At 49.3% G+C, this 16,766-nt stretch overlaps 1 protein-coding gene across 5 annotated transcripts in view; it reads right to left on the bottom strand.

Moving 5' to 3' along the window:
* Positions 1 to 2,646, bottom strand: part of LOC120951862 (homeobox protein cut) — a 166,739-nt gene extending 164,093 nt beyond the window's left edge. For 2 of the 5 annotated variants that reach the window (XM_040370837.2, XM_049605674.1), the window contains exons 1-2: positions 2,486 to 2,646; positions 430 to 1,282 (exon numbers count right to left, since the gene is read on the bottom strand). In XM_040370837.2, the coding sequence (XP_040226771.2) occupies positions 430 to 549 (120 nt within the window). In that variant the 5' untranslated portion in view covers positions 550 to 1,282; positions 2,486 to 2,646. Of the gene's footprint in view, positions 1 to 429; positions 1,283 to 2,481 lie in introns of all 5 variants that reach the window. The other 3 variants (XM_040370835.2, XM_040370838.2, XM_049605673.1) reach the window with 3 other exon arrangements.
* Positions 2,647 to 16,766: the final 14,120 nt, after the last annotated feature.

Here is a 16,766-nt window from a genome sequence, read left to right as displayed (position 1 = left end):
TTTCCTTTTTCGTTTTTGTTGTTTTCCACCTCCCCCTGGAATGTGGTCAAGGACAATCGACGACACAGCACAGCAGCATCTCAAGAAGGCAATGTCACCATAATCATCGCCACTGTCTGCCGGCTCGCACTGCCGTCATCATCGTCGTCGTCGTCGGGCCAAATTATCAATTTTAAATGAAACCAAATTAAAGCGGAACGACCCACTGGCACGGGCCCCCGTGGCACAGTGGCGGGCCGGGAAAAAGGGGTCAACAAACTGGGCGCGTAAGGATACGCAACCGAATCTACCGAGAGATGGCGCTCGCACGCAACCAAACAGGGCGCCCCATACGCAGCTACATTGACGCCTGCTTAAAGGGGATAGACCGACCTGGGACCGCGCTGGTACGAGTTTTCCGAGCGAAAGGGGGGGCATTTGCTTGCTTACCTGTTGCCAAAACTGTGCTAGCAGATAGATGCGCTCCTTTTTGAACAACCAATCCATAGGCTGGACGGCAGGGAGGTCCATATCACTGCCTCCCGTGCTCTGCGGAATGGTCGGCTGCATTCGGTGGCCAGTGGTGGGGGCAGCGACGGGAGGGGCCACCACGGTGGAAGCGGAAGTGGAAGTCGTGCCCACCTGCTTGATGCCTCCTCCTTCTCCTCCTCCGCCTGCTTCTGCTCCCTCCGCACCGGGTGTTACTGCGTTCGTGAGGGAAGCCGTGTTTGATGCCACGCTCTAGCCCCGAATCTGGTGCAACTGTTTGTTTTGTTTTCTTTTCTTTCTTCTAACACACACACACCTCACGATGATGCACACGCATGTACGACAAACACGTACACACAGCTTCACACTTGAGCTTCTTCGTTCGGTGTTTCACTGCTGGATGCGGCTTGTTCGCCTCGCCTCAATCACCAAAAGCACGATCTTTTTCTTTTCATCACTAAATGCACTGTTTTGTTTGCTGTGATATTTGCAACTTTTCTTCCAACACGCACACACACACACACACCTTCACATGGTTATGGGGAGTTGTGCTGTTTTTGCTTCCCCTTGGATCGGATGCATTCCACCGGCCACGGCCACACTCATCGGTCGCGAACCACAATACCTTCGAGTATTGGCGGCAAGCACTGAACCATCGATCTGCTCCGTCAGGGTCGGTCACTTGTCACTGTTGTTTGTCACACGCCGTGTCGTTCTTTTACGCTTTTTTGGGTTGTTTGCCGAAACTGCATTCAAATGCACACAAAATCAAATCAAACCCTACAATAAAACTACATCGAACTGCGAATCGGGGCTGCAGAAGGAATCGAAAAAGTTGTTTTGAGTCAAATCTCTATTAATTGGCATTTTATGACTTGCTTGCTGTTTGGGCCCGTTTGCATGCATGATTATGACGACCGGTCACACAGCATGATCGAATTAAACGGCCAAAACCCAAAAGTCAAACGCATATCGGTGAATATATAATATTGGCTGGCGCTCTTCAATAGTGTTTCGTTCGCGTTGATCGTTTGCTGCTTTGCGGCCATTTATTGCATGCATTTCCGATCGATTTTTATGGCTTTATGGATGGTTGTGATTGTGCGATTCACCGACCACAACGGGGCTACAAAGTTGAGCGCCAGTTCAGGTGCAATTAAAAAAACCGCAACAGCAAATTAAAACAAAATAAATACAGCTCCAGAGAGGAACATTAGCGAAAACAAAACATCTTATTGCATGGATTTCGGTGCAGCGGGAATCGTAAAACTGCACCAACTGTATGTCGATCACTTTGTAGTGTGATGGTTTGGAGTGGGTGGAGGGAGTGAGGAAGGGGGTGGATTGAGGGGGAATCTTGTTTTGGTCGGCGTCTCGATTTAATTTGAACACTAATCATGCTGGATGCGCTTTGATCGGGGTGATTTCATAGTCATTTTCATTGCATCGCTTGCGCTGTCACCCCGAATTACGGCTCACTTCGATGTGCAATTGCGGGTGTATGTGTGTGTGTATGTGTGTATTTGCTTGAGTGGATGGCTGTATGTGTGTATGTGTGTATGCAAGTATGATAAGGGTACGGATCACGGAGCGAAAGTCGGTTTGGTTTCAGGTCACTCGATGTAAAAAAAAACAACAGAATAACAAAAACAAACAAAATACTGCGGAAATGCAATTCTTTTCACACCATGGCACTGGGGTTCAATTGCAATAGCACACAGTCACACAGACACCCGATAACGGTCTCGATCGTGTCGCGAAACACACACACTCGCACACACAGACACACACACCGCACTCGCTCTGCCTCAGTGTATCGATCGCGCGCCACAGGATCATCATCAGCCTGATCGGCACCTGTCCCGTTTTGGGTGGCGCCGGTACGGACGGACGCAAACGGGGACCGCAAAACCGCAAACGGGCGCCAAAACCGGGACAAACGAAACGAAACGTCCAAAAAAAAAAAAGTAACCATCAACAACGAAAAAACAAAAATATTCTTATCCCACGCACGCACGCACGCACGCACGAACGAACGAACGTCGATGTCGTCGATGTCGTCTCGAAAATCGTCTCGTAAAAGCGGGCGCTAGCGGCGTCGGCGAGCACGCATCGAAAGCCCCTGGTCGCAAACGATGTTTTCAGGTATAAAATTCCAGATAGACTAAAATTCAGCGTAAATCCCATTCAGCCCAATCCGCTTTGTTTTGCCTCGTGCGACGGCCGCACCCGCTGGTGGTCTCGTTTTCGCACGCGAGCAAAATCGCACCCTCTCGCGCGCCGTGACGGCACGGTGAGAAAGTGAGTGACCGAGCGAGCGACACTCAGCAGCATAGTTTTCACAACAAACAAACAAACAAGCAGTAGGGCAGGAGGTGTGCGCGGTGGCTGAAGCGCACGGCGAGGAGCGGTAAACACACGCGTTTTGAGCCGTGAGCGTTCAGTCCGTGGGAGATTGCAGCAAAAACACGCTCTGCGGTAGTGAGAACGGAGCACTCTTGGCAGTGAGCAGTGAGAGCTCAGAAATCTCACCAATCGCTCGGCAGGCGACGGGTGAGCGAAGTGAGTGTGTGTTTATGCCGTTTTCCCCTCCGTGAAGCGTATCATTTTATCATTCTGTTTTGCTTGCTGTAAACATCGACTTCGGCTCCATATGAACATGTGCGAGTGATATGTATTTTTTATTGATTTCTTTGATTGAGCTTCATTAAAAAATGCCTCATTTTGCTTCTGTATTGAAGGCTATATGCTGTTTTAAAATGTAAAAAGAAATGAAAATCACACTAAAAGTATATTTTTAACCATAAACTTTCGATAATTCATAAGCTATTAGGGGAAGTTCGACGGTCAACGGTTCAAATCGCTCTGAACCGATCAAAGAAATACAACAACAAAAAAACTGGTCCGCGCGCACAAGAGCAGCGGATCACATTTTTACGAGAATTGGGAGAATCATCCCATACATAGATGTATCTGTGCGTGTGTGTATAGGTTCGGAATCGACACTTATACTAATAGAGTCGATTAGCCACGCCTTTTCAATACACGATTTGGCCGCGATTCCGCGCGCGCCATCGCGACCATTTCTCAATCCCCGCTCGTGCTCGCAACCCCTTTTCGGGTGACGTTTTTAGGGCCACCACCAATATGTGTGTGCCCCGCTCTCACGCTCTCTCCCTCTCTCTCACTCTCCTTCTCACTCGCCTCGTCCACAAATCCCTCTGCACACTGATCCATTTCGCAGCACCTTGGGCCGGTGAGGAGTCGCTTTCGGAGGCGCTGCCGCGTACGGGGCTCAGTTACACTAACGACGACGACGACGGCCGTGCTTTTATGTCGCATATGTCACCATGTATCCCCCGCTCCCTTTGCTCCCGTGCTCCAAAGATCCACCAAAACCGTGCTCGACGACAAACGGGGCAAGAAACGGCGTTCTCTCATCTCGCGCCCCGACGAGAAGCTCGACTCTCGGTTTTGCGCGCTCTCTCTCTCTCTCGCTCTTGCTTACTACGTTGGACGCTGCTCCAACCGTGGTGAAGGAGAAGTAGTCGTGCTTTGCTGATTTGTTTTTTGCGCTGTTTTTTCTTCCGCTCCCGAGCATCCTTATTGCAGTTCGGGCCGTGGCAAACAGAAAGAAGTAAAAAATAGCCCCAACAGTTCTGCTTAGTGGCAAAGCTTCTCGTTCTTCATCGACCTCCATCGACTCCGCGCGCGCGTTTGTGTGTGTGTGTGTTTTTCGCGCTCTTTCTGGTGCACCGATGCGATCTCGCTCTCGCCCACCCACCCATCCCACCCACACGGGTGGACGGGTGGGTCCGCTATTTCTTCGGCCGTTCGGCAGGAGCGCCTGCATCGATTCGCCATCCTTACAAATACACCGGCAGCAGCAGCATTTTTAAACTAGGCAACGGAATGCAACAACACATGCACTGTTCGCGGCCACATAGCGCCACGAGCGAACGGGACAGAGGACCTGATCCGAAAGGGGGTGGGTGTGTGAGGGGGAGGAGGGGGAGTGATTGCAAAAGATTCGTGTGCAATTTTTCCCATCCACTGGGGAGACGAGAGAGGGAGAGAGAGAGGGTAAGAGGCAGCGCTTAGAGGGGAAGAAATGGATCTTCCGTGCAGATAAATATGTACCGCTTCTTCTATTCTCCCAGCGTTTTCGTCGAGCACTCGTTCGCACACCAACAGCGAACGATTGCACGGCCGAGTCGAGAGGGTGAGGAGAGCTGGGGAAAACCCAAGCGAAGAAGACATGCATGCAGCTTCATTCTTAGATCGTCTGCATCCTTTCATCAGTGTCTACCCTCTCTTCCGCAGCAAAACTTCCATAGAGGACAAATACAGGCACACACTGACACCTTCGATTGGATATCCCGTGGTGTCGGCTGCTGCCGGCTCGCCCTTCAGCTGCGTTGGTTGGGTTTGGGGCATGGTTCAGCAAAAAATGAGAGCAGCGGAAAAAAGAAATCCATCCCCATGATGCCACTCTCGGCCGGCCGGAAGGATAAATCAGAGCTTTCGCAGAGAAAGGACGCACGGGAGGGGGAGCGAGAGTGATGAGAAGCTTTAATATTTTACCGGATTCCTCGGAAATCAGAATTTATTTCCCCACACACCACCACCACCACCACTACAGGCTTCTGTCCTTCGTACCGTCATAGGTGCAATTGGTATTTTTGGGGTCGAAGACGTGTGCAAACGAGTGGGCCCCGGCATGCAGGGGATGAAATGAACGAATGATTCGCAAGCGAGATTGATAAGCCAAATGTATGAATGTGAGAAAGAGAGCAAGCAAGAGAGAGAAAGAGAGAGAGCGAGAGCTACACACAGTGAAAGAGTAAGAAAGCGCACAGAGCTTCAGCGGAAAATGCAATCGATATCCTTGCGGAGGATCCTTGCATGAGGGAGGATGCCTTCATCTTCGACCAGGTTCATGTTTTATCCTTCTCGTTGTGTTTTTTTTTGTATTATTTTTGGTCCGCTTCGGTGCAAAAATGCATTACGTACATTATTAGTGGTGGGTGGGTGGCTCGAGTGGGTTGGTTGGATGGATTGGATTGGTGAACCGGAAGTGAACCGGAGCTGAAACCGTGCGTACGGCGCAAGGGGAAGATGAGAAGCTTTTTTCATCATTTATTACTCGAAGCCGTTCGTGTAAAGTTCGCTTGCGATAGAACGCTTTCTTACTCATCCCTTGCGTGTGGAAGCATTAAAGGATGAGATGGCACACTTAGACATTGGCGAAAGTGGGGAAGAATCGTGCTACAAATTGGATACAGTTTTAATAAACGTTGTTCTATTTGATACGAGTTTCACTTTTAAATACATTTAATACAAGGAAAAACTATTTAAAAGACTATTTTCAATCAAATATCCATTTAACGGAACACAATGTGTGTCCTCCACGGGAGTGCACAATCAAACATAAAACGCACACACACACTAAACTAACTCCACCTTTGCGTACAGTGAAGCAGACGACTGTGCAGGCAGGAAACGGATGCACATCGAGGGTGAGAATATAATACGATCCCACCCAGTGACAAGTATGGACTCCGGTAATGGTGCCAAAAAGAAAACGACCAGATTGGCACTGGCAAAAATGGTTCGTGACGCGAGAAAAATAGTTCATTCCGCGATGGAATATGGACAGTTCTTTTTCCCCCCCTATTCCCCTCGTGTTGTTTGGTGTTTTTTTCTTCTTTCTTTTTGCAGCTGCATTTGTTTTGTGTTCCTGCACTCGCATCCAACAGAACCAACCTGATTCAATCTTGACCCAAAGCAAGAGGGGCGCTGAAGAGGTGGAAATTCATGGCGCAAAAGAACCGTATTTTTCAGTCCAAAGTCAGCAAAGATAATCTGATTTTTCTTTCCCATTTCTCGCTTCAATACGACCGCCCGAGGGCCAGCCAGCGGGAGCGTAGCGGTGGGTGGAATGGAGCGAATGCTTCACATACTGTCACCTCGTACATTGCTGGAGTGGATGAAAAATTTGCATCGGTTTGATTTTTTACTATCTTTCGCTGCAGAATGCATCCCAGCGCTGTGCAGACTCGCTGGAAGGTCTGACACTTTTCTGCTTTTTTTTGGCCATTCACCGGCTGCGCTTCCGAAAGACTAGCACGAATGTGATGCCACTATCTGTGTGCTGGTAGAACAAACTAGAAACAGTAGCCGGAACACCAGCAAGAATAAACTATCATCATCATCCTTCTCTGGGCTGTGGAAAGAATGGACGAGAGTTTTCAGAATTTCCACAAACATTCTAAAACACAGGCTAAAACTGTGTTCCATCGATACGACTACGGTTGGAGGGCAATTTGAATAACTCGTGTCGATTGGAAGATAAAAATGACTCCAACAATTTATACCGGTTAGAGATAGAAAAACAATGGCAACAGTCTGCATAGAATTCCATACACAAATCCCCCATTCACGATGGGGACGTAAAAGCAACTGGCCCCAATCTGTATCAACAAACATCGTTTAAAAAGCAAATTCAAACCATTTGATGCGCGAAACCAAGGGACCATTTTTTCGCTATATTTACCCTTTGCCTGTGTGTGTGTGTGTATTTTGCAAAATGGGAAATCAGGGTCCTTCAAAAAACGAAAGAAAAAACCCCAAAAAAACTGCACTCGCTGGCAAAGATATGCATTAGAAGTCTTTTGAAATGATCGTTTTTTGCTGTTCGCTTGTGTTCCACCATACATGTACCACTAGCACACACCAATATCGTTCATGTGCATTTCCTTTTTAGCGTTATTTACCTCAACTCCAAATGAAGCATCATGGAAGCTGGTCGCGATTTGGGGAGCGCTTTCGCTATTTACCCATCATCAAAATATTCTCATCAATTTTCTTTCGGCAATAAAAATGCTAAACTCGTCGCCCGGCTCGTGTGTGTGTGTGTAGAAAAAGCGACAAAAAAAAAAACGCTCCACAAATATAGTTTCCAACAGGGAAAGAAGAGGGAACACACATTTAACAGAATTCCAAATTAAAACTCCACCGTTTGCAAACCGGCCCCAAACTGGGTGGGAAAGGAAGGGGAGGAGGATTCTTCCTTGCCTGAAAAAGCTCAAAAAGAGCCCAGCGTGGTGTTTTTTTCCCTACTTCTTTCGCGAACATTTCGCGCCAGGAAAAACGTCTCATCTGCATGTTTGAATCGTACGGAAGTGAGTGGAAAGGCAGCGATGGCAGCGCTTGCTTGCGCCAAGTGTGACAGCGCTGCGACAGAAGCGCATCAACATCAGATTCTCATCATCGGGACCTAAAACCATATGTGTTCGCGCTGATGTTGCCTTCGTCATTATTTTTTTGCTGCTTTTGCTGTCGTTTGCTGTTGCGTTCATTGCTTTGCTGTTCTTTCTGTAGTGCGAGCGGGCATCTCGCAGCGGCGGGCATTCTATTTTTGCCGAATCCAGCCAGCGCAGCTTCCAATCAGAGCCCGCTAGAAAGCTTCCTTCTACTTCCGGGTGAACCCTGTCCCAAGAGCAGCCAGTCGCTTGGTTGGTGGAAATGAGAAAAGGTTGCATTTTTTGCCCGTGCGCTGAAGCCACTCTTAAGGAACGGGCAGAGGAGCGTATTGCATGGCAACGAACAGGCAGAAGAAAAGGCAAAAGCGAGCACATAATAATTATCAAACATCATCTATTTGCATCCTTTGCTATCTTCGGTTCCCCGAGCATGTGTCCAACCCGGTGGCCTGGTGGCTCTGGTCTCTGGTCCTCTTCTGCTCTGCTTCAATCAGCTTCAATCGTCCCCGTGCCGTACGTGCCCTAAGCTTCCCGTAGCAATGATGTCCGTGTGTTTCCCTTCTCTGTGCTTACCCTTCAGAAGCCCGGTGCTTTCTTTTTCACCGAGTTTCGTGTTTCTCCGATCTGTGTGTGTGTGTGTGTGTGCGCCCTATTAATAGCGAATCTTACCGTACGCGAGCGCTTCCCGCTTCGATGTCGGATGGAGCCGGCCATGTTCCGAGTCCCGCGGGTGAGTGTGTGGCGAAGAAAGCGGACGCTTCTTTTTCGTCCTTTTGCCTCGGTCGAAGGCATCAGAGGATGTCATCGTCCTGATGCTGCTGCTGCTGCTGCACTTCATCACTGGAGAAGGTGTTTCCATTCCGGCACTGCATTCCGGATCCGCCACGTTTTGCTTCTTGCGCTAATGTCCTTTGCCCGAGCGGATCCATCCGACCACGGTTCAGGTTCGCATGGCGCACAGTGCCGTTGTCGTTGTCGGTTCATCGAGAGTGGCAGGGAAACGTTTTTCACGAATCGGCTACGAAAGTGCCACAACACACTCACACGCGGCGGTGAACGCGGTGCCATGTCAGCGCACCATGATGCATAGTGTCATTAGTTCGGTTCGCTAGAATGCGACTCCTGATGTATGTCTGCGTGTGGTGGTGCTTCGTTTTTGGGACCTGCCGGTGAAATTGACCAGCTACAGGCTGGCAACGGGGGAGGCACGGGCTCATAGGAGAGAAGGAGCCAGCGCAGGAGGGTTCAATAGATGGGAATAGATGGGCTGTACATGAGTCTGTGTTTCTTCCCATCTTTTGCACCTGACCTGTCCTGCGAGCGGTGGCAATGCAGAAGGGAAATGGGGGCTTTTCAGCACAAAAGGATGGCGCATTCTTTCTTCCGGGGACTTATGATGGTAGGACACGATGTAAACTCAACCAACGCTTTTGAGCTCGCATGTGTGTGTGTCTGTGTTCCCTCAACCGGTGCACGAATCTTTCCCACTCGCCAAGAATTGAAGCGGACAAAAAAGGCAAATTTTCATTTGTGATTTTTCGTTTAAAAAATGTCCCTCCGTACTCCGTCCACGCAGAAGAGCAGCCACATTGCCAGCGAGCATCAGCCAATGGAGGTTTGATGGAAAGGAAAATATCCACCCTCAAAAGAAAGCAGCACGATGACGATGCGAGCAAACGAAATGATGTGCTGTAGTAATGTTGGCAAGAAGTGAAAAAAAAACGTCTGCCGTACGAGCTGCAAATGTGACTGACAGGGATATGTGCAGCTGCTGGGAAAATGGATGGAAAGGAATTGGACAGGCTGGTACTCGAATTGTGATTAAAATTCGCCAAAGAATGGATTTTGCTTTTCTCTGCAGATGTCGTGAAGGGCACAATGAGATGTAAGTGCATATCACTGCCAATTTTGAGGAAGCTTTAAGCTTTAACGAGATTTCTTGTACTGCTGGAGACTCAAAGAAACCATTTTAGTGCATTTTCAGTGCCACTTTTGGATCAATATTGATTCTTCTGAACAGCTACAAGCAGTCCAGCAAGAGATCCACGTTCAAACATCCTGTCGTTCATATGTTTGTCGCCTCTTTCCTTGAGAACCCCTGTTCAAACGGCTTCATGTTTATTCTTCTGCTCTTATCAGCATCCGGCGGGAAGCGAATAGCATCCGGATCGGACAATCGAAGTCCAAGATACTTAAGTCCCACCACCAGCCCAGTGTTGTCAGCGACCACTGCCACCACCAAAAAGACATCTGTCTGCATTTCCGTGTGACCGACCGACCGTTCGGGTGCATTCAAGTGCATTCAACATTCAGAGCGACCCTCAACAGCGGCAACTTCCTTCCCATCGCGTGCTACGTGTGTATGTGAGTGCTTTCCCCCCCTGCGCCTCTAGAAAACAAACAAACGCACCTGAACGTAAATGTGTTTTTCCCCCGAAAGTGGTCCACTAGCAATGGCACGACGACCCGCCAAAAAGAAATTGTCTGTACCGGACGGAAAATGGACTTACTCAATGGAGTTTAAAGAAGCGAGATAGAGCGAATAGAAGAAGGAAGGCGAAAAAAGTGCAACCGAACGCCAGTAAAAGAAAATGCATTATGTATTTTATGAGCAAGCATTGCCTCCGCCACAGCCTTCGGCGGTGGTAAGCCCCGGGCCAACGGGGCAAAATGGGACGGTGGGCGAGGTGGCGCTGCTGCTATTTTGTTGCTACACAGTGTCGAACAAAAAAGTGCATTTTCCTTGCCGGCGTTGTTGCCCCGGCGTACAAACTTATGCTAATTTTAATTGGATCCCATTTCACACCGTAGTGTGAACCGTGGCGCGTTCGACTCCTCACCAACACACACACGCGTGAAGACGGAATCAGCTTTTCCTTTCTCTGCCTCTGCCGTGGTTCGTTCGTGACACACGCCGGGAGAAGGTTGTTTCGAGTCCGTCCGACTTACTACACGGTGGAGCTGATGCTTCTTAGCCCGATGGTTTGTCGGACGCTCTTTAGCTTGCTATCTTTATTCTCGACTTAATGCTCAGCGCGTTTCTCGCCGGTTGCCCCTTCCTGCAGCCGCTTATTCCGTCGTAGATCTTAACGCGGATGCTTTTAGGGTCAGAGAACAAATGGCCCGAAACCGAACCGACGATCGGTGGCACTATTTGCACCTTGGTTTCCGTCCTCCCTGTGGGGTGGGTTGATGTGTCTTTTGTATCCCGAGATCAATCGGTAGACATCGGTGTGTTGACAGACTTCATTTGAAGGGCAATAAAATCATTCCTCATTCATTCGAAACATTCATCGAAATTTGTGTTTGAAGCGATGAAAGAAATCAATTGATGAACGATTTGGATGTAGGGAAAACACCTGCCAAATGTGGGTCAACCGGGATCCATGGGAATGTTGCGAGATGTTGTGATCGATTGTTGCACCTCGCGGATGGGCTTTTGTGTAACTGTTACTCAAAAGAGACCGTGAGAAATGACAGCCTCAACCTCATCCTTCGAAATCTTTCCGTGAATAACAAATGTTTAATGTATTGTCGTACGCTTAGGATGCAAATAGAATGCAAACTTTTACATCTTTTCGGCATGCTTTTATCATCGTCGCGTATCAATTGCTGCAACACAACACAAACAACCCAAAAACCTTTGCTCTGCCACTCCAAACAATCGCTCCGGAATGGGTGAACTCATCAACAAGTCCATAATCGGAGGCCGTTTTTTTTTTTTGGGAGAGCGGACTTTCGTAGCGAATTATGTATGACTCATAAAGCAGTGAGTAGCGTACGGATCTTGCGGTATAAATCTCCTTCGAGGAGGGAGGGTGGGGATGGCGAGTAGCTGATTTGCGATACTTTTGTCTCTTTCTCTTCCTCTTTTCTGCATTTGTTGGACGCAAAACGCTCAGAATAAAAACCACCGGCAGGAGGATTATCGTGCGGAAAACATCGACTCGAGACAACGGTAGCATGTAAAAGGTGCCCAACTGGCTGTGGCCGGCGATAAGAAACTATGTGCAAAAAAAAACAACACCACCACCACTACCGGACAGAACACGCTCAATGCAGGAAACCATTCCAGGGTGCAACATAAAAATGCTCCCCACTCTCCTCCCTTATCCAACAGTACAATCTGACCGCACTCACCCATACCAACGCAAGCACACACACACGTTAATCGCGCCCTCGTAGATCGCACTCGATGAATAACTAATAGCAAAACCCTCCACTCGACCACGGAGGTGACCGTTTGCCTTAAGAACAATATAAAAATTAGCAAAAAAAAGGGAAACCTCTACCCTCGAACCAACGTGCTGGTCAGGTGGGGTGGGGGAAGAGCTAAGACGAATTTACGACCGGGCGCAACTCGAGTGATTCGCGAAATCAGCGAGGAAACATCAGTAACACAGCCCCGGCTCGGAAAAGGGTTGTTTGCCTTCCCTTTGGCGAGCTTTATAAATAAACAAAGCGAAAATTAATCACGACAATGCACAGGCCAGCGGACACCAAAACCTGGCACCGCTGCTGCACCGCATTCAGGGGGTTTGTGTGCGTGTGAGGGAGATCGAGGTACGGGCCGGTACGACGGTCGTCTTAAGGTGCCGAAAACAAAGTCTTTGCTCTCGGTAAATGATGCGAACGAAAAGTGTTCGAATTGATGTGAGATTTTAATTTTAATAACCCTTTCTGCAACCAACGCGCCATAAAATGTCAAACAAGCGTGGGTTTGTGCAGGAGGGACGATTGAGGGAGTGGGACAGAGTGGCTCAAAACCTACAAGTGAAGATGGGCCACGGGCGCGACACAATAAACAATAGGGGGATTATCATATACTGATCGCTTGCAGTGGTGGCCCGAGTGTCCTCATTTGCTTGCCCGTGGCCCCCTGTGTCCAGAAGGCTAGAGGGGGGAGAGAGGGAAGGATGGGTGGACGCGATAAAATAAAACACCTTCGGAATGGTTTGTGAGTAAGCAGCGCAGTTAAAGGCTCAACGCTTCACTTCCGTTTGGCTTTTTACGCTTTGGCGCGGGTTTGTTTGCAAATATCAACGCTCAAACGCGCTCGTACTGGGTGATTCTGAACGTGAAATGAGGTCAGAGGTGTTATAAAAATCAAAACGAACAATAACTCAACGCTTTAAACGATTGTACATCCTCTGTTTATGGCTCTTGATGAAGCAACTTTTTCCCCGGGTTGAAGCACAGAAAAGCTTGCGGACAGTATATTAAAACAAATTAAAATTACAATTCTAAAGCCCACCACTTGCTTATCTCTTGCGCGGAGGCTCTAGTTCTAATTCTGATGACTTTGATATACTTTCGCGGTGAAATGGCGCGGCGTGTACTCTATCACTCCCATTACTCCCATTACTTCACACATGATCGTATTTGCGGAGAGTGTTGCTTACATTCCACGGTTCATCGTACGCCCAGACGGCATTCCAAGCGACTGCATTCCCCCCCACCCCCTCCCCATGGTGACCTTTGCCGGGACTGTCCGCGAAAGCGTGTGTGCACCTGTCAGCCGAAGCGAATCCGACGACGACGACTACCGCGACTACCGGCCGGTATGGACACCCGCCAGACGACGGCAAAATTCGATACAAATCAAAACAATGTTGATGAGGCAGATGCTGATCCGACCAAATGCCATCCTACCGGGGCGGGGCGGAAAGGGGAAGCGTGTTGGGAAGGTCAGTCGGGTGTGGATTTCGATCCGACCACATTCTATTTATGTTTACGTTCGGCTTGCAGGCTTGGGCTTTCCACGAATTAGCCAGTGCAGGCAGGCAGGGCCGGTGGTGCATTCCAACTTAATTCGATACGGTGGTGCCGTTGTGACATTGTCCTAGGACGGGACCGGCTCGTTGGTGTTTGATTAGCTGTGCAGGAGCTGTGCACAAAACGGTTGAAAAATGATCCCAGCGTATGGGGGTGTGGAGCGCAAGAAGGATGTCAATACAGTTAAGGCAGCCTAGCAGCGCCCTCAGACGGTTGGTGATGGCACTAGCAATCATCGCTTCAGAATCGCCTACCGTTCGCCTTCATATTGCGTCGTGCAACGTGGGGAAAGATGTTTCTCCAACTGTCTGCTGTTGCTCTCCCAGAAGCCCCACAGCGCACCGATGTGGCGATTGTGCTCGGTTTCGAAGAGGAGAAGTTCGCCCAATGCGCATGTCCTTGGGGAGCCGTGTGTCTTGGTCGCGTGTGCGGACGATACAGAACGTGACAAATAGCACCACTGTAGCAGTGAGGTAACAGCAGATACTTCATTCAATTCAATGCAAAGAGCAAGAGGCGAGCGAGCGAGAGGTCCGGAATGGATGAGCGTGAAGGTGATAGCAAGACGCCGAATCCTTTCAAATGAGCTGACTCGTGACTCTCCTCCTGTGTGCTGGCGGGGCCTGGCCTTATCAATTAGGATAATCATTCACCTTCCGGAACGGGAGCTGGAATGCTACTGCACACTGCGACGGTCATTCATGTCGCTCAATCGAATGCGATGGTGTTTATCACAAACGGTAGTTAACGCTGCACACAAGCTACGCGTAATTGCCGGTGGTTGCTCTCGGGATAGAAATGCAATAAAATCCTTCTCGAACATTTCAGCTTGAGCCCGTCCGCGAGAGTTCCGAGAAGCACGGGCGACGATCAAAACGCGAGATCGGCCGTTAAGCTGGTGGAAGGCCACTGCTCTACAGCAATTAAATGTCATCTACGGGGAAGGGCAGGTAAGGTGGAAAATTGGGGAGGACTCTGATAGCGGATCTGGTATGTCGAGTATCAACTGAAAGTAAAACAAAACCCAACATCGTTATCTCCTCCGCAGTGCCCGCGAAGCGAGGGCTCTCGTCGACGATGGCGTATGGTGCACGGGAAACTATTTGATATACAATATTTGATCGCAAAGTATTTTTTCCACTGAAAGGCAACGAACACGAACGCGAAGAGTTTGCTTGGTGCCACCGTGCTCTAGCCAAGGACCCCGTGGGATGGTTCGGTGAAGAGGATGGCAAGCATCTCAGCTCGTTCTTGATGATTCCCACCAACCTTGCTTCTTTGGGGCCCGCACCTGCACTGCAAACACGCCGTGGCAGCGCATTTGGATCACGTAAATATGGACGATGGGTTGGCTGACACGAGCCACACGGCTGATAGTGTAGTATATACGATACATCATCAAACAATCATTGGGCTCCAACAAAAAAGCGCTGGTCTAGGTGAGTCAGGAAGATGATGCCTTGGTACATTCTTTCGAGAACGCTGTATTTAATAATCGTCCCTTTGTTTGAGCGACTGTCAAAACAACACCTGAAGCTGAACTGTTGTTGAACGGGAAACAAATCAGAGCAGGATGTTTGTAAATTCCACGGCTTTTAGTATTCCGATTCGGTATAGTATAAATCCAATGACTGATGAAAGACTCTGTGTGGTGAAGCTGTTGGAGAGGCTTGCATTCCAACCCAAACCCGGAGGCACGGGAACGATAATCACTGTTGTAAAGCCTCTTATTTTTCCAGGCGCTTTTCTCCACCCAACCTCCATCAACCCACCCACGGACACACGCGTGCTAAGGTGTGCGTACCGGTGAAGCGTACGTAGTTATCAAAATAAAAACACTTACATGTTTGCGTTGCTTCCAACCCTTCCTGTGTTGTCTTTAACCCAACCGCCATGACACACTCGAGATGATAAAGATGGCGCGAGTGTGTGTGCGCTGAGACGTTGAGCAGCGCGCTGCTCCACAATGACAGTGATTGAATTGACAATATCAATTACAGGTTTTGTTATCCACCAGTGCGAGCGTCCGAAGGCGGGTGAAGGCTAAGTAAGTAATCCGCCATCGAGAATCGGTTTCGGGGAAGGAGGAGAGCGTACATACGCCAGTTCTCGTTACGCTGCATCTCCAAGGGCTCGTGGGGCGAAGGCGAAGGCGGAGGGTGTGGGTGGCAAAAACCTTTTCATTATTACCCCACCCCGCCGATAGGGGTGAGAGGGACGTCCCGTGGCCGCCGCAGCGGCGGTGAGGACGATGTGTGAATGACGTTTACTTTTCGTTTAGTGCGCGACCAGGTACGTGTCGTCGTCGCTGTCGCCATCGCCGTAGTCGCCATCATCGAGTTTTGGGGACGACAGCGACGATGGCGACGCGAATGCCTTCGGATTCTTATCAGCTCGAAGTTCGAAACAGTCACGGGCAACAACCAAGGCACGCGGTGCGGGCTCTCGGGTACTACTCGGTCGTAAAAACAGAAGCAAACAATGCGATTACTAGCGATGACACGAGATATACGGACGGTGGGGCTTGTGCCCGGGGTACCATTATTGCTGCCACGTACGCTTGACGATGATTTTATTGCGCCATCCCTCGACCCCACCACTACCCCCCCCACCACTCCCTCGATGATACACACAAATATGGCGATCGCTGATAGATGGCGAACGTTTCGGTTGTCGTCCAGCGCGTGTGGTTTGCTTCCAACTGACTAAAAGGCAAACAGTTGCACAGGAAGTCGTCAGTGGCCGGTATCGAACTTTACCGTGCCGAGGATAAATGGCAAATTTACATTACGCATCTCATCAAAAAGCCTGGCCTGAATGTATTTAGAAATGTCGTTCCACCATCAAACATTTTGGCGCAGTAGTAGTAGTTAGCTTGGTGCCGCTCGAAAGGCCTTTCCAAGATATGTGGAGCACCTCAAAAAGGTCGACTTGCTAATGACACCCCTAATAGGTCCAACAAAGTCTCAATACTCATCTTCAACTAACCAGCACACACACACACACACACACACACACACACACACACACACACACACACACATACACGCCAGCGTGTCTTGGTTTTCGTCAAAATAAGCGCAATGTCAACGCACGCAATCTACGATGCAGTTCCAAACAGTCCCACCATAGGTTGACATATTTCATGCAAAAGTCATCATCATCATCATCTCGGCAAAAGGCGGCAAGAAGTTGGCCAAACCGACAACGGCACCGAGGGCCATCCCAAACGGACCTGACCGTTGGTCGTCGACCAGT

The sequence above is a fragment of the Anopheles coluzzii genome, chromosome 2, assembly GCF_943734685.1.
Source record: "Anopheles coluzzii chromosome 2, AcolN3, whole genome shotgun sequence".
In the NCBI taxonomy this organism is placed as follows: domain Eukaryota; kingdom Metazoa; phylum Arthropoda; class Insecta; order Diptera; family Culicidae; genus Anopheles; species Anopheles coluzzii.
The sequence above is the reverse complement of the archived record's forward strand: the minus strand, read 5'-3'. Positions and strand labels throughout refer to the sequence as shown.